The sequence below is a fragment of the Numenius arquata genome, chromosome Z, assembly GCF_964106895.1.
Source record: "Numenius arquata chromosome Z, bNumArq3.hap1.1, whole genome shotgun sequence".
Taxonomy (NCBI): domain Eukaryota; kingdom Metazoa; phylum Chordata; class Aves; order Charadriiformes; family Scolopacidae; genus Numenius; species Numenius arquata.
This window is the reverse complement of record NC_133616.1, coordinates 2,461,186-2,482,973: the sequence shown is the minus strand read 5'-3', so window position 1 is coordinate 2,482,973 and position 21,788 is coordinate 2,461,186. Positions and strand designations below refer to the sequence as shown.

At 51.0% G+C, this 21,788-nt stretch overlaps 1 protein-coding gene across 1 annotated transcript; it reads left to right on the top strand.

Moving 5' to 3' along the window:
• The first annotated feature begins 367 nt into the window (after positions 1–367).
• LOC141477143 (mitogen-activated protein kinase 4-like) lies at positions 368–21,347 on the top strand. The gene is made up of 5 exons (XM_074166221.1): positions 368–913; positions 10,761–10,905; positions 16,665–16,826; positions 18,638–18,839; positions 20,660–21,347. The coding sequence occupies exons 1-5, from the start codon at positions 368–370 to the stop codon at positions 21,345–21,347; spliced, it is 1,743 nt and encodes a 580-aa protein (XP_074022322.1).
• Positions 21,348–21,788: the final 441 nt, after the last annotated feature.

The following is a 21,788-nucleotide window of genomic DNA, read 5'->3' as shown; positions in this document are numbered from 1 at the left end:
CCCATACTTCGGCATCGTCTGGGGGATATCGGAGAAGGAAAACAAGAAAGCGGCTGGAAAATGTAGCAGATCTGAGCTTTTAGTCCCAAGAAAAATAACCTAGAGATCTCTGGGCTGCGTTTATCTTCGCTGCTCGGGAAATCTCTTCTGCCCCTTGATTTCTCACCCAGTTTAAAACACTTTATTGGTGCGTGTGTGTGTTCACATCTCTTTTCCCCGCATCTGCGTGTCATCTTGAAACGATGGGCGTCTCTAAGTAATAATGAGGCACTTGTTTTCAAACCCCGTTGGTGATCGGGAAGCCCTTCGACTCTCCCAGCTTTTCGAGTGACGAAGAGGAACAAGCCCAAAGAGGACGGAGCCCGCGATGGCCGAGAAGTGCGACTGCATCGCCAGCATGTACGGGTACGACCTGGGCTGTCGCTTCATTAATTTTCGCCCCTTGGGCTTTGGGGCCAACGGGCTGGTGCTGTCGGCCCTCGACAGCAAGAGCTGCCGCAAAGTGGCGGTGAAGAAGATCACCATCGGTGACGCGCGGAGCATGAAGCACGCTTTCCGGGAGATCAAAATCATCCGCCGCCTGGACCACGATAACATCGTGAAGGTGTACGAGGTGTTGGGGCCGAAGGGGACCAACCTGCGCGGGGATTTCTTCAAGTTTAACATGGTGTACATCGTCCAGGAGTACATGGAGACGGACCTGGCGCGGCTGCTGGAGCAGGGGAAGCTCACCGAGGAGCACGCAAAGCTCTTCATGTACCAGCTGCTGCGGGGGCTGAAGTACATCCACTCGGCCAACGTCCTCCACCGCGACCTCAAGCCGGCCAATATTTTCATCAGCACGGAGGACCTGGTGCTGAAGATCGGCGATTTCGGGCTGGCCAGGATCGTGGATCAACATTACTCGCACAAGGTAGGTGATGCCGAATCGCCGAGGCCGGTGGTCTCTTGGTGAGCTGCCGGCCGGCACGGGGAGGCGTTGAACACGTGTAGGGTGAAGCAATCCAACTGTGGTGGATCTTCTCAGGAGAAACTGGTCCTTGAGCCTGGTTGGGCAGCTGTAAGCCCTGCTGGGGTGGTCACTGGTGGTAATTGCCCTTCCTTCCCCAAGCCAGGATGTGTTTCCCAGGCAAAGCCCATGGGTTAAGCTCTGCCGAGCATGCCCAGGGCTCTCCAGCGCCGCAAAGCACAGGAAGGGTTCAAGTGCCATTCAGCCATCTTTTAATGCTTTATATCATATATATCAAATATATATTTTATTCCATCCCAGCAACGGGCTGTGGGGAGGTGTGCGTTTGCTCACTTTACTTAAATGACTAAACTTCTTGCTTTGCTGCTGTTATAAAACACTGAATCCCACTTATTTAATCATAGGGAAAGAGGGATAGGTCTTTGAGATACGGCCATGTTCTTTTATCCGAGGTCAAGGTGGGAATAACGTAGAAATGTTTTGCTCGTTATATACCGTATCATAACGCAATAATAACTGCGAGTGGCTGTGTCCAGCCCCGTGTACCCCACTGCTGCCCTGCTCGGGGCAGGGGATGCCCAGAATCCCCCCAGGTCCCCCATCCTGGGCATCCCCTGCATCCTGGTCTGCACACACCTTCTCACGGCGGTCTGGCTGGGATGGAGAAGGAGGGAAAGGAGGAATAAAGCAAAATGCAAGAAAACAGATACCTGCCCTCGAGGAGGGGAAATCCATCACCGGCTTTTCTCCGTCTGCCCAAGGAGGCCTGAAACTCCCCCGAAGCGGTGATTTCTAACAAGCAATTAGCGAGCTGGGTGCTGTGGTCTTCTCCACAAAGGGTCGAACTCCCAGGCAGCTGCCAAACCCCGCAAAAGAATTCGAGGTACTAAACCAGTTTATACTCAGGCAAAAATGCAGCTATTAAAAGAGCTGCATTTTTTTCTCTAACGAATTTAATTCAGCACGGCAGCCTCTAGCAGCGAAGGCCTCCTGGTGGGATAGCCCTGGATGTGTTGCTCTCTCTTGGGACGGAGGGACGACATCCCACGGCTGCCCCCAGGCTTTCTCTCGCCCTCAAGAAAGAGAGGTTGGAACTGGGAGCAGGTCACGGTGGCTTCTCCGGTGGAGCAGCTCAAGGTGGTGCCAGTGGGCAGGCGGTGTGGGAGGGAGGCAAGGAAAGCGCGTGAGAAATCTCCGAAACACACAATCCTGACGTTAATGGATTTTGGAGGGAGTTGCAGATGTTTAATGCAGGTTGCCATCCAGGCTGGAGGTTTGGAGCCGTGGAGGAGTGCGGCGGAGGCTTCATCAGCTCCCAGGTCCGCAGCGTCCCAGGAGAAAGCAAAGTATCGCGTGGTCCGCACCAGTGGGTTTCTGGTTAAAGTTGCTCTTTGGTATTTTAAGATAAGATAAAAATCTATTTTGCTGAGCTGGATGTTTGCGTGGACGAGCTCAGTGTCCCCCATGGACCCGCCGTTGCGCCTGGGACGAGATTTAAATACATTTTGCATTTGCCATTGAGTTCCTGCCCAGCGCGGCTCTGATTTGGGCACCGTTGCTTCGTGCAGGGAGGCAGGGAAGGGAAAGAGGGAAAAGGGTGGTGAAAAGACGATCTCCTGATCCTGAAGCTGAGCCCTGATCCCTTCTGGTTTCGAGTCTGGGGTTTGGGGAAAAACAGAGCCTGGGGAAAGGGAAGAAGGTTGTAAGGGACACTGGGGAGAGAGCGCGGGGTCCTTGTCACTGCTGCCTCCCCCCCCGCCGTGTTCCCTTCCTCACCAATTATTTATTACCCAGCTCAGGAAAAGGCTCCTGGATTTTCAAGTGAGCGTGTTGGTGGTGTTTTTTTTTTTTAAAGTCAGGTGCATTTTAAAGTCAAAAGAATGAGGCTTTTCCCAAGGGAGTGTAACTCCTGGAAAAAACCCCTGCAAACAAGGCAGCGCTACGTGAATGCAGAAGGTCACCGATTTAAGGAGCATCATCTTTTCAGAGACGGCAGGATCAGGGTAGGAGTCGTCTGTCCGTGTCCGCTGCGGAATTATTGGTTTTTCTAAGCAATTCTCCGTCTCCTTAATAACCGCCGGCGCAGTGGGAAAGAGCTCTCAAGGGCTGCGGTTTCGTGCTGGGACGTAACTTTTCAAGATGCCATCGCGTCCTCCGATTCCTCCCAAGGGTGGGAGGTTGGAGCGTCAGTGTGAAAAACCGGCAGAGCCCCGCTGTGCAGAGAGACCTGGATACCGCTCCAGAGCCGAAAATAGCAGCGCTGCGCTGAGCATCCGGCACCGCAAATAACGTCAGTTATTCCCAAATTCAGTCCTCTGGGGAGGACTGTGTTTGCCGAGGTGACGGGCGCTGCAAAGGCAGAGGTACAACAGGAGGGCTTGGATGGGGCTTGGGTCGGTCCCGACCTTTGATTTCTCAGGTGACTCAGAAAAATCAATTCCTTTCCGTATTTCTCTTTCAACCTCCTCCTTCCTCAAGGGCTCGTACAGATTTATAAGCTCCTGGGTGTGGGCTCTTGCAGAAGCACCAGCAAGAGGGAGAGGACCGGAGCATCACCACTCCTGAGCCTCCATCCCTCTGCCAACCAGTGTTGAGCAGGACAGGGATCCTCGCACCCTGAATTTTGGTGTTACCAGCAAGTGCTGACACAGAGATGCCCAAACCCAGTTAAAATCCTGCTCCCTGCGTAATTAATTGCCGTAAAGACCCACTAGATCCAAACCTCTGAAGGCGGTGGAGAGCTACACCTCTAGCGTGATGTTTTCTTGCCAGCCTTCGCGGTGAGGAAGGGTCGTCTTCTTTCCCCTCAGGATGTTTTGTGTCTGGAAGAAGCTTCATCTGGTGGCTGGGGCCTGCTAACATGAAAAAGTCACGGGTTGCGTGTTGTCACCCGTCTGAAAGGTCACAGCTCTTCTGACCCGCCGTTTCTCAAATCCCCAACCATCCTGCTGGGTGTTCAAACGGCAAATAATAACTGCGGCAGGTTGTGAGCAGAATTTTAAACCCGGGTTAGAAACAGATAAAGCACCTAAATAATAACCCTTACTTGGCGATGGGTCTTGTTTACGTGGCTTGCAGCAGGCAACCGTGTCATTCGGATAATTTGGTGGGAAAGGGAGAGGTTCCCTACTCTGGGAGGTGCCCTGGACCACAGCAGGGTCCTGGCCTTCACCAGCTTTGAAGCGGAGCAGCTCTGCCTGCGTTTCTCCCACTGTTTGGCCGGTGTTTGCCGCTCAAATCCCTCTCTCCGTGGGGTAAGAGCAGCACGGGGGCATCTGCTCGTTTGAAACTCCCCAGTAGCAAACGAGATGGATTGCAAACCGCCAAGGTCATGTCCAGATCTGGGTCTGCACCTTCACAGGCTGCTCAGACCTGACGGCTTAAATTTTAGCCCTGTCTCAGATAAACCCACTTCTAAGCTCTCTGGGTGCTTGCAAACATCTCTTTAGGGCTCAGAATATCAGGTCTAGCAGAAGAGGACCCTCAGGAGATGATCCTGTGGGTCCCCCTCTCTCTGACGCCCTGTGCCTTCCCCAATGCTCTCGCCATCCAGCCGTGAAGACTCCTTTCTCTCCCTTCTTACTACTTTTTATCCGTGGGAGTAGCTAATCCCGCTGTTTATCCCTCTAGAACATCTCCACGTTAATCCCTTTTTCCTCGGTCGTTGCTGTTTGTGGTCTGAACGCTTTGCTGTGGGACTTGGTGCCCAAATGGTGACCGGAGGAGCGTTGGAGATGAAGATAAGGGCCAGCTTCGGCCTCCATGAGGTCCTTATGCCAAAATAGTCAAAGCCGAGCATTTCCCTTTCCATAAACCACGTCCTTATTGAGCGCGAGCGTCTCGCCTTCGCCCTCGGAGCGCTCTGCAGTGTCCTCTCCATCTACAGCCTCATGGTCCTGCTTGCCCCACACCTCGCTGCCTTCTCCCCATGGTCCAGCCCCTGCCTGCATTTCTTCAGAGGCTGCCTGGGTGAGTATTTATTCCTAATAAATAGCTTTGGCTCCAAAGGAGAGCCCAGAAGTGATCTGCCCCAAGTTTGGACGGGTCAGGGGGTGTAAAAATGAGATGCTGTCCTCCCTTGAGCACCCTCAGCTCATGGTGGGCAGGAGGGATGGGAGAGCAGGGAGACGGCAAAGTCAAGCATTAAAAATTGGGATAAATACCAACGAATGTCTAGACTTAAGAATAATAAATACTTCAGAGGACAGTCTCATGGCCGTGCATCCCATGTGGGGTGTCACCCTGCGCTGGTCAGATAGGGACCGCTGGGTTGGGTGGTCCTACCTGGAGAAGACAACAGAAATACCTGCTGTATGGGTATATGGAGACTTGCTGAAACTCTTTACTGGGGTGATGAGGCAGCAAAGTGGGACACTCTTTGGCCTGCCCATGTTGTACGAGATAGTCAGATTACCTCTTCTGGGGGCTCTGCTGGGTGCCCCAAAGCGCTTGGGGGCATCTGCATGGGGCTGCCAGGGGACCCTCTCTCCCTTTACCTCTTGGCAACATTAATTACAGCATTAATTGGCAGAAATTCCATGCTAAAGAGGGTGTGACAGCCCTTTTAGGGGAAGAGCTCATGCTAAATAGTTTCCAGAACATCTTCAAACCTTTGAAGTCCTTCCTTTCGTTTTTGTACTTGCTGATCAGTGCAAACATAATAGCTTCCAGCTCGTCCAGTAAAACAATACAGTTCCCAGGTGGGTCATCATGAGGAGGTCTTCAAAAGCCATGAGGAGGTCTTCAAAGGAGATGAGGATGTGGGATGTTGCTCATCCCGGAGGTGACCACCCTCCGCGTTCAACCCCGGGGGCAGCTGCGCCCTCCTTCCCTCTCCTCTGATGGAGCACGGAATAGTCTACGGACCTGAAATAAACGCTCTCTGTCATCCCAAACGGATGAGGACACGCGTCGCGCTGCTGGAGTCACACACAGCGGCCGTTTGATTATTTTAGGATGGAGTGACGTTCCTGAAAACCCGACTTCTTTCCCTGCCTCTCCTAGAACTGCCCTACCTGCTTTTTGAAAAATTAAGTTAAAAACCACACTGCGGAGAGGCAGTAACCCGCTGCTGCACCAGGATTATTCCAAAAGCTTGGGGTTGGTGCTATTTTGAGTCCCCCCACCCTTGTCACTGCAGCCACTGGTGGCAGGAGCCGACCCGGCTCCCATGGGCGGAGCAGCAGAAATCCCATTCCTGGCTGTGGACGGAGCTGTGGATACACAGGCTGTGGCTGGATCCTGCTGGATTTCCAGTTTGCGTGCAGCTTTTTGAGCACAGAAAGATGGATTTTGGTGTGAAATACACTTAGGAGAGGCTTTGGGCTGCAGCGTTAGGTTTGCAGTAGGTGGGATCCTGAATTTTGGCATCCGCCTCCAAGGAGACGTGCCCTTGGTCCCTCCAGCTCCAAGGTGGAGCTCCCAGTTTGGGCACCGGTTGTACTGGAGCGTCGGTGGGTCTCGCTGTGCTCCCCACGTACTGCCTCGGTGCCCTCGGGATGCAGGCGGGTCCAGCGTGCCGTGACCACGGTGACACCGGGATGCAGCAGCACCTGCATCCGCCCGGAATTTCTCCTTGTGGCGTTATAAGCAACGCAAAAAATCCGTGTTGTGTAAAGATTAGAGAAAAAACCATCCATTTTTCTTTGCAAACTGCAAAAAAAAAAAAAAATAGCGTGGGAGGGCTTGAGAGCAAGGTCTGGACTTGAAACTATTTCTGGTTTTAAATTAACTCCTTTATATTGGTTTTTAAAGAGATTCCAGTGGTTCTTCAGTTCAAAAAGGGCTGTGCTGAATCCGCAGAATATTGCCGTGAAGATGTATGCTCCGTCTTAATTAGAAGTAATTAATGTGCTTCTGCTCTCGGTCTTTCTGTCTGGTTGAATCTATATAAATGGTGAAATTCTCGTGCTGAAGACCCTGCTTTGCACAGGCGATGGCTGGAAGTGCTTGGGCTCTCCATCCTGGCCCAGCTGCTGCCCTCAGCCTTGGAAAGAGTTGAGCCTGTATCTAACCCAGGTTTAGGTGGGTCCTTACCCAGACATCCCGCAGCTGTGCCTGCCCCAAAGCCATGGTGATATTTCTCCATAGGATTTGATAGTCCACAGGACTGTAGTTACTTCCTCCAGGTGCTGGGACAGGAACTTATCTTATATATTTTATAAAAATAATAATCTAGACTATGTTTTTATCCACTGTGGAGGCAGAGCAGACGTAGATGTTGGGGCTGGATAAGCCACTCAGGACTGGAGTGTTGTGCTGCCTGGCTGGGGAGCACCCCCAACCACTCCCACCGGGAGCCGGGTTGGAAAAGTCTTGATTTTCAAACCTCCCTTCCCGGTATTTTCCCGCTGAGGAAGAGGAGGGATAACCCGGAGCCCAGCAGCGGAATGCCACGGAAAGCAAGAGGAGGTCCAGCTGTATGGTCCACGAGTGGGTGGGATGGAGAGAAGCTGTAGGTTGCTCCTCTCCACACGTCCTTCCTGGGCTTGGTGGTGGGTGATGAAAAGAGGGAGGCTCCAGTCGAATACGCGGTGGTGGGTAACAGAAGAGGGCAGGGCAATGAGAGGCGCTGCTAATTAATTATCAGTAACCTCACACGGCAGGGGAGGGGTTGAAGATGTATCCAAAAATAGTCGGTGAGGGAATTTTCTCCCATACAGGAGAGATACCCGGGGAAGAAAAGGTTTGGCTTGTTGCAACGTATAGAAATTTGCAGTATATCGCTCATACGTTTTGCGTAAACTCTGAGAACTCAAATCCGTCTTGCCGTCAGGGAGGAGAAACGCGTGAACCGAGCGTTACATCTGTAAGGAGAGTGGCATCCCTTTGCTGGGAAAGGGAAGAAATTGCTCCCGCCAGGAATTGCCCTGGATCACTATCCCCAAAGTTTCTTTTCTTAGGATTCTTCCAATAAATACCAACATTGGGAATAATTCCAGTAGCTGAAACTGGGCGACGCTTTTGTGCCGGTTCTGATTCAGCAGCATTAGCCAAAAATATAACAGCAATAAATGAAAGTTCTCGGCTAATCAGCCTCCATTACAACTTATCTTAAGAAGACCATAATTAAAACGTGCTTTTAAAAGCGAGCCCTTTCTGATTAAAAGCTTGACGACTTGCCCGTTTGGGAATTCCAAAATGTGCCGCCATACAGCGAGACCTGGACAGGCTGGAGAGTTGGGCAGAGAGGAACCTGATGAACTTCAACAAGGGCAAGTGTAGGGTGCTGCACCTGGGGAGGAATAACCTCCTGCACCAGGACAGGCTGGGGGTGACCTGCTGGAGAGCAGCTCTGAGGAAAAAGACCTGAGAGTCCTGGTGGACAACAGGATGACCACAAGCCAGCAATGTGCCCTTGTGGCCAAGAAGGCCAAGGGCATCCTGGGGGGCATCAGGAAGAGTGTGACCAGCAGGTCGAGGAGGGAGGTCATCCTCCCCCTCTGCTCTGCCCTGGGGAGGCCCCATCTGGAGCACTGGGTCCAGTTCTGGGCTCCCCAGTTCAAGAAGGACAGGGAACTGCTGGAGAGGGGACAGCAGAGGGCTGCAAAGATGATGAGGGGCCTGGAGCATCTCTCTGATGAGGAAAGGCTGAGGGACTTCTTGGGTCTTTTGAGTCTGGAGAAGAGAAGCCTGAGGGGGGATCTGATCAAGGCCTATAAATACTTCAAGGGTGGGTGTCAGGAGGATGGGGCCAGTCTTTTTCCAGTGGTGCCCAGGGACAGGACAAGAGGAAACGGGCACAAACTTGAACATGGGAAGTTCCACCTAAATATGAAGAGCAACTTGTTTCCTGTGAGGGTGTCAGAGCCCTGGAAGAGGCTGCCCAGAGAGGTGGTGGGTTCTCCTTCTCTGGAGACATTCCAACCCCGCCTGGACCCGTTCCTGTGGGACCTGCTGTGGGTGGCCCTGCTTTGGCAGGGGGTTGGAGGAGATGATCTCCAGAGGTCCCTTCCAACCCCATAGCATTCTGGGATTCTGCGATTCTGTGAATTGGAAGAAAAACCTGCATTGGGGGAAGAGGAGCGTCACAAACCTGGTGGTCTTTGTGACGGTGAAACCGCTCTCGCGTGAAGCTGAGAGATGTGTCCTGGAGCATCCTACAAGATGTTATATCGCGACTGAAAACAGTTTATGAAACTTATATCAGTTAGTGTGGGGTTTTTAACAGAGTTTTTACATGAACCGTATCCACATCATTGCATTTTGATGCTCTCCAAATGCTTCATGGCATTTCAATGCAATTCGACTTTATCATTTAATTTTATTTTCTTTTCTGCTGCGGTTCAATCTGCCTCGTTCTGTCGGTGCGTTATATTTAATATAGAAAATGCCGCTTATGAATATTCCAGCATTATCCTGATGAAATATCCATTCACGTCCCACCCCGGCGTGGCGCCCGCGCATCCGGAGCGTGGCCGGCGAGCGAAGCCGGTGGCGCTGGGATGTCCCTTACGATGCCAGCGTTATTGACAGGCTTGAAAACGCGTCCCCTTGATTTCTGCCAGAGCTGCTGAGCGCTTGGCACTTGTGTCGAATCTCCCGGGTGAGTCCGGAAGCGGGAGGGCTGCGGTCCAAGGAGACGACAGCGCTCGGTCTTTGTCCCGTGGGGCGCTGCTGGGGACATCTCCTTTAAAACCAGGGCAAGCATCCCAACCGACCGTCCTCACTGTAAGCAAAGTAGGACGGAGGATATGGGGACCTGCCCCACGTCACCCACTCAAGAGTCTTGGCTAGAAGCCCTTGTGGGGCTGTTGCCCACTCAGTGATGCTTTAAGACATCTGCTGGTCCAGGAGGCTTTCCTTCCACGTGGTAGTGATGTTTCTCCACGAATCTGTTTCTTCTGCCCGTTCCCTAGTTTTCCTCTTTATTACGAGATCCTACATCTCACCCCTGTCAGATGCCGCATGACTTCATCCGCACTTCCCAAGGGGTGAGATGCCGCATGACTTCATCCGCGCTTCCCAGCACATGCCCCAAACCGAAGCGGGGTTCACTACAGCAGCATCCTGATGATGGAGGCAGAGTGAACTCACCTGGCTTCTGTGCGAGGCCAGATCCTGCTGAGAGCATCTTCTGGGATCCCTTTGTGCTCCCAGTGCCACCTCTGCTCCGGTCTTGTGTCCCCTTGTGCCCTCTAAAAACTCATTTTCAGCATCAGTGCTGGGACTTGGATCCATGGGAATTCAGTAGGGGGTTGGAATCTGTGGGAATTCAGCGGGATGTAGGTTGCTGTTAGTAGAGGTTTAGGTGGCTATGGAGGGACTGTAGATATAGGATTAACTAGAGACAGAATCAGCAAAAGATTGCAAACTGGTAACCAGTTTGGATATCTAAGCGCTGTGCTTGGGGTACTGAGCTGGGAAAGGCTTCCTTCACGCACTGCTGGGTTAGAGCCGGGACCCAGCACGGCGCTTAAATAATGTGCTTAACATCCAAAACGTCTCAGGTGGTGGCCCTGGGATTTATATAATACATCGAAGTCCTCTAGCAGTGACCTGAAATAACTTTTGCAGGTATGATCTGCAAATCTGTGCCATCAAAGCCATCTGTCCTTTGCAGAAAGTGCTTAAATGGCACGGTGACAAAGAGCAAACAAGGTTTTTGAGGAGCAGCAAGTGTTTTGCCTCCTGGAGCACCAAAGAATCTCTATTTCCAGTGGTCTATGTCTTACCTCTTTGCTTCCTGCTGGATCCGATGGTGGGACCACAGCGGGCAGCGAGGGCTGACCAGGGAAAAGCGGAGGAGCTCTCTTGCAAGATGCTGATGTCTCTATCTCTCCTTTTTCAGGGTTACCTTTCCGAAGGCTTAGTGACAAAATGGTATCGCTCCCCTCGCCTCCTCCTCTCGCCAAACAACTACACCAAAGCCATCGACATGTGGGCGGCCGGCTGCATCCTGGCCGAGATGCTGACAGGAAGGATGCTCTTCGCTGGTAGGTGTCTGGCTCCCGTTGTTTAATTTTTTTTTCCTCTCTCCCTCCTTCCTTGCTACCCAATTCAAAGGCCTTCTAGCATGGCAGAGGGAATGCAAAAAAAAAAAGGCTATGTCCAGCTTTGGAGTCCTCACCACGGGAAGGACATGGACCTGTTGGAGAGAGTCCAGAGGAGGCCACAAAGATGCTGCGAGGGCTGGAGCCCCTCTGCTGTGAGGACAGGCTGAGAGAGTTGAGGGGGTTCAGCCTGGAGAAGAGAAGGCTCCGGGGAGACCTTAGAGCCCCTTCCAGTCCCTCAAGGGGCTCCAGGAAAGCTGGGGAGGGACTCTGGATCAGGGAGGGGAGCCATAGGATGAGGGGGAAGGGTTTGACCCTGAAAGAGGGGAGATGGAGATGAGATCTGGGGAAGAACTTCTTTGCTGTGAGGGTGGTGAGACCCTGGCCCAGGTTGCCCAGAGAAGCTGTGGCTGCCCCATCCCTGGAGGTGTTCAAGGCCAGGCTGGAGGGGGCTTTGAGCAACCTGGTCTGGTGGGAGGTGTCCCTGCCCAGGGCAGGGGGTGGGAACTGGATGATCTTTAAGGTCCCTTCCAACCCAAACCATTCTGTGATTCTCTGATTCCCCTCTCTTTGTAGCCAGCATCACTACGAGGATCCCACAGCTGGTTATTAGACATGAGAGCAGTCTCCAAACTCCACTTGCACAACCTCTGTCTGCTATTAGAGGGTCCCTTGTTTGGTGCAAACTTCCCTGGTGCAGGCAGGCCCTTGGGGCCGGAGGAGAGTTACCATCTTGATCTTCACTCTGCCCTATTGCGGTTGTCTGGGATGGACACACGGTGTGATGGCACCCAGTGGGAAACCACCAACTGGTGGGTTTCCCGAGGCTGGCCGGGGTCATCGGTGTCTCCGTGCTGAGCCTTGCTCAGCAGGAACCATCTCCTGCCAAAAGCAAAACCCCAAACAAAGAACAATTCTGGTGAAACAACAATACCTTCTTCTGTTTCTGAGTTTCCAACAGAAAATAAGAGCTTTTTGTTGGGAGGGAGGATGCTAAAAAAATATCATAGGGTGGAGTATAAGGACATGAGATAACGTAGCCCTGTCCCAAGAGGTTTGTACTCTGTGGTTGGTGTCTTCAAGGTATTTCTTTTCTTTGAGGGAAAACATTTTCAGCCATTTTCAGGATTTTCCTATAAGCGGATATTGGAATTGTAAAGGTGCGGTGCAAGGAAAAGGAGATAAAAAAAGCTCCATCAAGGAGTGCATAATTATCAGTGCAGCATTTGAAGCTCAACGCTGCTGTTCTTGAGATGCAAATCTTTATCTAATACAATTCTGAAAATGCTGCTGTTGGGAGCAAAGCTGTGCTTCCCGAGCTGGGACGCGGAGCCGTTCGCTCAGGAATCTGCCCATGGAAGAAGCTGCCTCCCTGCCCGGGGTCTGCAGCGATGCTGCTCCTCGGTTGTCTCCGCCGTCGCCCCTTGGTATTTTGAATGACAGGGTTTAACGCGTTTCACGAGCAGCTGTTTGCAGCGTTGTGTAAATAAATAATTAGACTCATTAATAATGGAGGAGGACACTTTCTTCACAAATATTTCAGTGCACCGCAGATCTCCGCAGCCAGTGTTTGATTGCAGATGATCTCTAGAGGTCCCTTCCAACTCTGACAATTCCGTGATTCCCTGATTCCATGTTTCTTTTGTGAAAGCTGAAAATTAAGCAGAAGAGAACAGTAAAATCGCCTCCCTCTCCTTCCTTCCTTTTCTTGTCCTTGGTCTTCCCTCCTCAAAAATTTTTGAGTCCAGGGACCTAGCTGCTCCTGCTGCCTCCCTGGCATATATTCCAGGAGCGGGAACATCTCCATGTGCCACTTGTTCCTCATTTTTTGGTCTTGCTGGGAGATGCTGCATGTGAGTGAGCTCCCGAGACAGTTCTGCCAGCCCTTGCCGAGCTGTGGTTTGCACCATGGAAGGGTCTCCGACCTTTTTGGCTGGAATCAAACTGGAGGATGTCTTCCCAGGGCAGAGCTAGAGCTCTGGCAGTCCAGGGCAGCAGACCAGAACTAGCCCCAGGTGAACCAGAGCAGCAGAAGCAAACCCCAGTGCAGATGACAGGGTCCCAGTCCTACAGGAGTTGCACCAGACCAGAGCAATGCGCTGATTTGTGTTAAACTGGTCATAGCTGCAGCCCCAGGGAAACCCTTTTGGACTCTTAAGTCAATCTCTCTTTTCATGTACTTGCTCCTCATGTCAAACAGCAAAATACGATGGGCTTGTCCAGGTCCTTCTCTGGCTCACCCCATCAGAGCACCCAAGCACTCATCTTTATCCTGGCTTTCCAAACCGTGCTTGACCCCTCTTTCAGCCCCAGCTTGGTTTTCGTGCTGTTTGAGGACCCCTAGGTTAGAAGCTGCGTTGGCTGACACCAGCAATCTACCATCTAGGTGTCCAAGCTGGTCCTTAAAGCTCCTGTCATGGTCAAAGACAGAGGAAAAGGCAGCTCCAGGATGTGATTGCTCTGGCCTCTGTTAGCTCTCTGCCTTCAGCTGAGATTGTGCCTTAGAAATATTTATTTTTCCACTACTGCTCATAAAGTGCAGCTGGAGAACAAGCCGAAGTGCCCATGCTGGTGTTGCACGTGGCGACGGGTGAGATCAGCCTTGTCCTGGCTAATGCCCCAGAGCATCCATACGGGAATCTACTTTGCAGGTCGGTTCCTGAGAGCCCACAGCAGGTTAGGGATTCAGGAGATGGGATTTGGAAGATCAGAGACTGGACTCAGCCAGATAAGTGCTGCAAGCATCCCTGCTTCTATGCTTTCCAGCCCTCTGCGATCGCTTAATAAGCCCCCAGATGATGGCGGGATACTGAGATAATGGGTGGGGATCAAAACCAAAGCTCAAAATACATATTCCTTTTGGGTTGCTTTAAAAATAGGCTGTGGAGCCGTTACAGGAAGGTCCTGGCCCCGTGCCTCATTGTCCTGGCCTCCTCCTATACCAGTAAGTAAAGAAGAGCTGGGGTGGGAGCCTGGCAGTGGGGCATGTCACCTCCCTCTTTCATCTGCTGGTGTCCAAAGAGGAGGAGAATAAAATCCCAAACCTCAGAACAGCGAAAACTGGCTTCACTCTTCTCCTCTTTCCTTGGGAGAAGGACTTTGTTCCTGGCCAGATGCAGCCATGCTCTGTGGCTGAGGGACGAGGCTTTTGGAGAGTCCTGGGTCACCGGCAAACACCCCGTGGGAAATAACAGCGACGTAGTTCCCAGAAAGTTTCAAACCTCCAGTAATTGCCTTACGCTGGATAAATTGTTTTTTGAGTATGCGTCAGCGGCACAATTTAAATCGGGTGCTTAGCATAAGTCAATATAATTAACTCAGTAGTCTGTCTGGGGTGCTTAAGCGACGCCGTTAAATTAAGGTGATCGGTTATTAGGAATAGATGTCACTCCCTGCTTTCATTCTGCTACTCAAATTAACGAGCGCCCGGCAGAGCGGAACCCCCAGCCCCATTGCCCTTCCCCTGGATGATGCCGTGGTGGGAGCAGCTTTAGATTTGGCAGAACCCCGGGAGGGCACAAGAAATTTGGGTAACCCAAAGCTCGCGGCAGAGTAGAACGTCTCCAACAGCTAAAACCTGGTTTGCAGACCTTTAGAGAGTGTGGAAAATGGGGACGAGCATCCGTAACTGAGTGGCTACAGCTCCCTCCAGTGCCTTCTCCACCCTCTGCTGCCGAAGCGTATCCCAAAGCATTGCCAGAAAAAATAGGAGACAAAGAAAAGCCGCCTGTCCTCGCGGATCTCCGTGGGGTTCACCAGCGGGGCCGTGCCCGTGACTGAGCGCTGGGAGGTGGCGCAGTGGCTTTTCCCGTGGGATCAGTGCTGGCTCCTGGAGAATTCACCAGCAGGGCTTGGCTGCAGAGTTCCTCCTGCTCTCCTCGGTAACGACAGCACCTTGCGTTTATTCCGTCTGTAGTTCATTTTTTTTCTTTTCAGGGATGAATGCCTCCAGAAGGTCCTGAGGAATTACATAAATAGAGGATAATGGTGGGGAATTGGGTTCTTGAGAGCTATAATTTAATGCTTCCTTGTCTTGCATTAGCAGCTTCTTTGTGTGACTAAACACGGTGCCTTTGGGCTGCCAGGTGCCTTCAGTGAGCAGTGGTCGGAGCTGCACTGAGAGGAGAACAGCCACGAAGCCTTTTGTGACTTTTAATACCTTGTCTTTTTGATGGCAATTTGGGAATTAGCCTGACTAACAAGGTGTTTGTTTCCTGGTGGTCATCTTTAGTTTCTCCTGGAGCCGTGCTGCTAACCTCTAGATGACCTAAAATTAGGTTTTCTATTGGAAAGTCAATTCATTTGCCCAGGATTGATATTAAGAGGATGTCCCTCAGTCTTTTTTTCTTTTCCTCTTGCTCTTTCTTCTTCTGAGGCTTTGTTCTGAGCAGACACGTGGTGTGATGGTGACCGGCTGTGCTAATGTCAGTGTTGCTTTGGGGTTCTCTAAGTTCATTGCCATGTCCTGGCTCGTAGACTTCCGTTGAACCGAACCTTGTTGAGTGATGAGGCCATGATGCATGGAGACCCTTTCCCAACCTCAATGTTTGGACCTTCCCTTGCCCAGGGGGTGTGTGTTTGGGATTGCTCCATGGATTTGAGTCTGGAAACCTCCCTGCTCCATGGGGAGCCCTGGGCTGGGAAGGGCAGCCCCTGTGAGGTGCCAGGGACCTCCGAAGGGATGGGGTTGCTTGAGGGCTTGACACCAGCAACGGTCTCCAGCATCCCCTACAAGTTGGATGGAGGTCTCCACTCTCCCTGCAGACTGATTACAAGTGCTGTGCCATAAATGAGGTTCACTCCTCTTGCTGCGGATCAGCCGGGCGCTGGTTGCCGGTGGAGCAGCCTGAAATCCATCAGTGGGACAGCAAGGGCCTTGGTCTCCAAAAAATCCCCCTTGGTTTGTTCACCCCGGCCAGTTCACTGTCTTAATGGATAGTCCTGCCTCTAATGACAGGGTATTTATAACCGGCATTTCCAGCAGACAGAAAATCAATAGTGCAACTCGGTACTTCTGCCAGGCTGCTTCTCTCTGCACGTAGGAAGCTGGAAATCAGCCGTGGAGCTCTTGGTCACATCCAATAGCGAGCTAAAGAATGGGATTAACGTTCATTAATGAGGCAGTCGGCTCCGCTCCGCTGCCGCTTCTCTCCTCTCACTGACTGGTAGCCAGTCCTGAAGTGGGGCTTAGGGATGTGTGGATAAATATCTCCTGAAGGAAAAGGATTAAAAAAGATACGATTGCTCCTAGCAGTTGTGGGGACAGTCACCATCAGAGCCTTGACTTGATACCCAGCAGCCAGGTGGGACCAGGTCAGAAAAGCCCCTTTCCCATCGGGAGGATGGGATGGACCCCACCAATGGGGCTCCCATGCCCAACAATTTCAGTCAGGTACGGCTTCTGCTTCATGGCCATTTTAAATAGATGTCCAAGTTAGTCGAAAAGCTGCGCAGACAGCCTCAGGGTGATTACACCAGGAGGGCAAATTGTCTGTGTTAACTCTTTCACCCTGAAAAAGAGGTGACCCGGCTGCGGGTCCCACCACATTTTCCTTGGAGCAAAGAGAGGTGGCTAATTCAGGGATGCATCATCGTGGATTTCCAAGGGGTGGCCATGCAGGAGGGTGGCCAGTAATACCACCCCCTCCACCCCCAATTTAACTCCTGGGTCTCATCTCACTGCCTGTTTTCTGCCTGTTTAGGGGGTCACGAGCTGGAACAGATGCAGCTTATTCTGGAGACGATCCCTGTGATCCACGAGGAAGACAAGGAGGAGCTGCTCAAAGTCATGCCCACGTTCATCAACAGCACCTGGGAAGTGAGGAAGCCGCTGCGCAAGCTGCTCCCCGAAGTGGACAGTGAAGGTACCGTAGTGTCCACTCGCTTTGGGAATGTCCCTCTGGCTGCCGTGTTTTCAGACTCATTTCCCCAGGGAGTCACAGGAATTGTCCTCTAAGGCCAAGTGCGTGAACGCTGGTGAACGGGATTCAGATATCTGGGGGTTTGCAGTGTGTGGTCCCACCCAGAGCTCACACATCCCCACCACTGTCCCCTCAGGTCCTGCTCGCTGTCCCACCAGGGAAGGCATGGGCTGCAGGACAGCACTCATGATGCAGTAGCTTTCTCACAGGTAGCTCATACAGAAATACGGGTGAAATGGTCTTCCAAGACGATTCCAAGACGCTTCCAAGGTGCATTCCCTTCATGCCAGTCTTCCTCCCCTCCCTTTCCATTCCTCTTCTGGAGCTGTAAAGTGAGGGTTCAGCCTCAGCAGCTTTGTAGGCAGCGAGATCTTTCTCAGCCAGAGCTGAGCAACGTGGACCAGGGCACGTCAGCTCTTCTCACCTCCTTCCAAGGCTTAAACCGGGCTGGTGGACCCAGCCACCTGCTTTTGGGAAGAGGTCAAGGCCATGTTGGCTGGCGTAACTCTTCGGTGTAAGACGTCCGTTCTTTGGGCTTGGCCATGCCCGGGTTACCCGGGGACCGCGTCAGCCTCCAGTGAGGAGGAACGGATTTATTCCCCGTCGTCACTGCGGGAAGAAAGGTCACCTGCACCCCTTGAATAATTCATCAACGTTTTCCTGCCTCTCTGACCTGTAATATATCGTAATATGTAACTCGTAATATATCGTTCCGCCACGCTTCTCGCCCGCAGTCGGTGACCTTATGAAGCTATTGATTCCTTCCTACTTAATTAGTCCCAGCAATGAAATAATCCCATGGGAGACAATCGGATATTGGTTAATGTTTAAGCACTGAGGCAATAGGTACGGCCCTTCCTTTCTGCTGAGTGATTTTGCCCCTAAAGAAACGGGTCCCGTTCACACAATTAACATCTTTAACGGGGATATTTCTGGAGGTACAGCGAAAAGGTTGTCAATGAAGAAAGGCATATTCCTGTTTGCTTTATCTGAACTCTAAGAGATTCTTCGCTGCACCAAGAAGCAACTGAATAAGCAACACCTTTAATGGCAGGATTTGATTTTTTCACATAACCTCCGTGAAAGGAATCATCAAAGGAATCACAACAAACCCTCCACGTTTGGATTTAATTCTCGTCGCTTTAATTGCACTTAATTTCTTCCTTCATCATCGTCGAAGGAGTTCATGCTCCGCAGTCTTTCTAAAATGATTGTAGGCACTCAGAATCCTTTAAATATTAATGGGCAAAATAATTTCGTGGTCTTGAGGACTTTTAAAAATCACATTTTAAATCTAATCCCGCTTCGGCTGTGCATAAGGATGTGAAATACTTGTCTGAAATGGACCGTGCTCGTCAAATGGATCTGAGAGTGTGGAATCAAATCCCGACATCATCCTGAGGTCTTTTTTTGGGGTTACGAGCGTAGCATTCTGACCCGGGCTCGCAGCAGCGGGTGTCACATGTATGTGCTGTCCCGTGGAGGTGTGATGCTCGTGACGGTCCTTTCTCCTGCCTTGCTAGATGAAGTGACACCTGCGGGATTGCTCCCCTGCGAGCGCACAGCTCCCACAGGGGGAGAGATGGGTGCAGCAAGGACAGAAGCGCCCGGTTTAGACGCACAAGGGATGTGACCTTTGATTCCTTTCTTATTTCGAGGGGATTCATTATGGGGGGATTGGTGCGGCCCGTCCTGGAGAGGAAGCTGGTTTTGCTTTTGAGGAATTAGTGAGCTTGTTTCTCTCTGCTCCACAGCTATTGATTTTCTGGAGAAAATATTGACGTTTAACCCTATGGATCGATTAACGGCTGAGATGGGTCTGCAGCATCCTTACATGAGTCCGTATTCCTGCCCCGAGGATGAACCGGTGTCTCAGCATCCGTTCCGGATTGAGGATGAGATTGATGATATCTTACTGATGGAAGCCAACCAGAGCCAGATGTCTAACTGGGACAGGTACGGTACCCAGGGCTGGGTCACAGACCAGATCCTGGCTTAAATTCTTCAGGCTGGTGAGTCTCTGACCTGCTTTTGATTGGGTTTAGTCACACGTGCTCCAGACCCACCAAAAACACCCTCTTTTTCCTTCTTTCTGCCATATTGTAATTCTAGCCCAAGCTGGCACCTTGCTGAAGCCAACGAGATGTTCATCGCTGATTTCCACAGGGAGCAGATGTTGAGTCTGCACCTTCTAGTTCCCGAGTATCTTTCCCCTCTTGGTTTTATTAACAGCCCAAATTGTCTTCATTTGAGTTATGTCTCTTTAAGTGATGCTACTGTTCTTCCTTCTGTCTTCTGTCCCTTAATACCAGTTATAAAATAAGGTGGTTTTTGCACCTTTTGGGCACCAGGCCTGATTTGGAGCACTATTTTTATCACTTTTCAAGGCACATAAGCCCCAGAGGCCACAGAGCTGGGGTCTTTAAAAAAAAAAAACCCACCCTTAATAGTGTTGAGTTTTAAATGGTTTGCTGAAAGTTGCACAGGAAGTTTAGAGCAGCTCAAAGCCTTGAGGTGAGGTCTCTCATGTCCTAGATGATTATCCCAGTTACCAGGCCAGTCCCAGTACTGGAGGAGGTGGGACGAAATAAGCAGCTAAGAATTAACTAAGTTCATTTTCCTATAGAGCTCTTTCCAGCTGAGCGGGGTGAGCTGGCTGAGGATGTCTGCAGCATTGTTCGTCTCTGCACAGCAATTACATCTCCTCACCTTCTTAATCCACTATATTTCACCAGCATTGAGAAAATAATCTAAAGAAATCCTAGAAATCCCTATTATTAATCTCTTTGCCTGAGTGAACAAGTATCAGGATGGAGGCTGGGAGGGGACAACCGGGTAAATTAGGTAAAGAGGAAAGCTGGAAGCTTTTCTCAGGATATCTTCAGTGCCACAGCTCCTGCCAGTTATAGTCCCCAAAGCAGCAAATCAGCTGCTGGAGGTCACCTTGTCACCCTGTTACCTCTTGGCTTTTATATTTCTTGGTGTGTCACAAGAAGCTGAGACCTAGGCTGTTGGTCCTGCCACCCAGCTGGGGACATTTGCTGGAGGGCTGTAAATTTTGCCGCACGAGCCGAGTGTTTTAGAAACGGGGAAATTATTTTGCCTGTTTGTTGTGGGACACCTGAAGAGCGTTTCGTTGCTGGGACATAGAGCCCAAATACCTGGGAGAACACATCTTTTAAAGGCAGCTCAGTGAGGAGCCAGTAAATTAGATGTCACTTTGAAAAGAATGAGTGTTGTCAGGTAATTGCGATCCGGGGAGTTCGACTTGGTTGAGGAGTTATCGCTAAGCAGCCTTCAGGGATGCTCTTGGTCCATGACGTCGGAGTAAACTGGTGATGCCCAGTCTCAGGGGGGATTTAAGCTCATCTTTTTTACTTTTATGGCAACAAGCAAGGAGCGCTCACACTGCGGGTACTTCTCTGTGGGCTGAGGGACATTTTGATTATTAATATTGTTAATGAGGTTTTCATCCCAAGTGGAGGGAAGGTGATGAAGGGCTAAATGAAGGGGCCAGCTGGTTTGGTTGTTGGGCTTCTATTCCTACTACTGGTCCCATCTCAGACTCTTGATAAATTACTCATCCCTCTTGCTTTTTTTAAAACACAAGAAAAAGGTCTCTAATATTAATAGCAAGGTAAAGATCTGTAGGTAAGTGGTGTATTAGCAAGAAAAAGGTAAAAATAGCAGCAGCAGCACCGTGCTTATCAGTCTGAGCACTGCTGCTTCTAACAAAGCCCTCGTCCACGTGTCTAATAGGAGCGTGTCTTCCGCAGGTATCACGTCAGCCTCTCCTCCGATTTGGAATGGAGACACGATAAATACCACGACATGGATGAGGTTCAGCGGGACCCCCGGGCAGGGTCTGAATCCATTGCGGAGGAAGCACAAGTTGATCCACGGAAATACTCACAGAGCAGCTCAGAGAGGTTCTTGGAGCTATCCCACTCATCCATGGACCGAGTTTTTGATGCCGATTGTGGGAAATCATGTGATTACAAAGTGGGGTCTCCTTCCTACTTGGACAAATTGCTGTGGAGAGACAATAAGCCCCATCATTACTCGGAGCCCAAGCTGATTTTAGATTTATCCCACTGGAAAAGAGCAACCATAGCACCCACAGCTGAGCTATCGCTGGAAGAAGAACCATCCAACCTCTTTCTGGAGATTGCTCAGTGGGTGAAGAGCACGCAGGTGGGTCTGGAGTGTCCCAGTCCTCTTCCAGAGATTCAGGAACGGAGCCTGCCATCTTCTCCTCACCATCTCCACAAAGAACCCACGGAGGTGAACAGTGAGACAGACCCTGAGTTTGACTTGGACGTCTTCATCTCCAGGGCACTGAAACTTTGCACAAAACCTGAGGATCTTCCAGACAACAAGCTCAATGACATCAATGGGGCCTGCATATCTGAGCACCCTGGTGAGATTGTACAAACAGAGGTGTACCAGAAAGAGCGATGGTGAGGAACCCACACCCGGGAAACCCCCGCTGTATCTCCCTGTTCCTCTCTGGTGGTGTGGCCATTGCCCGGGGCCGAGGCGGCTTCCGTCTGTCATTGAGCATCCATTTTTTACACTATACCGAATGCCTTTTTCTGAAAAGGCGAGCACAAACCACATGCCCCTTTTGATGCCTTAGAAATACCTTTAAGGGAATCAAGAGGTGTGAATGAAATACTGAGTTTCTTATACTGCCTTAACACTCTTGCCTTGCAATCTCTGGGACCTGTTTGAAACTTAAATGTACGAGGGAAAGATGATAGTACATGGTAAGTTTGCAAACAGAAGTCAAATCAACTTCTTTTCCTTTCTTTTTCTATAGCGTCTTAAAATGACGAGGACAAAATCAGCATTTTCATTATGGTCAGATAACCCCTCCTGGTTTGATGGGTTCCCAACATGCCA

Coding starts and splice junctions, on each gene's coding strand:
- LOC141477143 (XM_074166221.1), top strand. CDS start 368: ATGGCCGAGAAGTGCGACTGCATCGCCAGCATGTACGGGTACGACCTG. Junction 914..10,760: donor ATCAACATTACTCGCACAAG/GTAGGTGATGCC, acceptor CTCCTTTTTCAG/GGTTACCTTTCCGAAGGCTT. Junction 18,840..20,659: donor CAGATGTCTAACTGGGACAG/GTACGGTACCCA, acceptor TGTCTTCCGCAG/GTATCACGTCAGCCTCTCCT.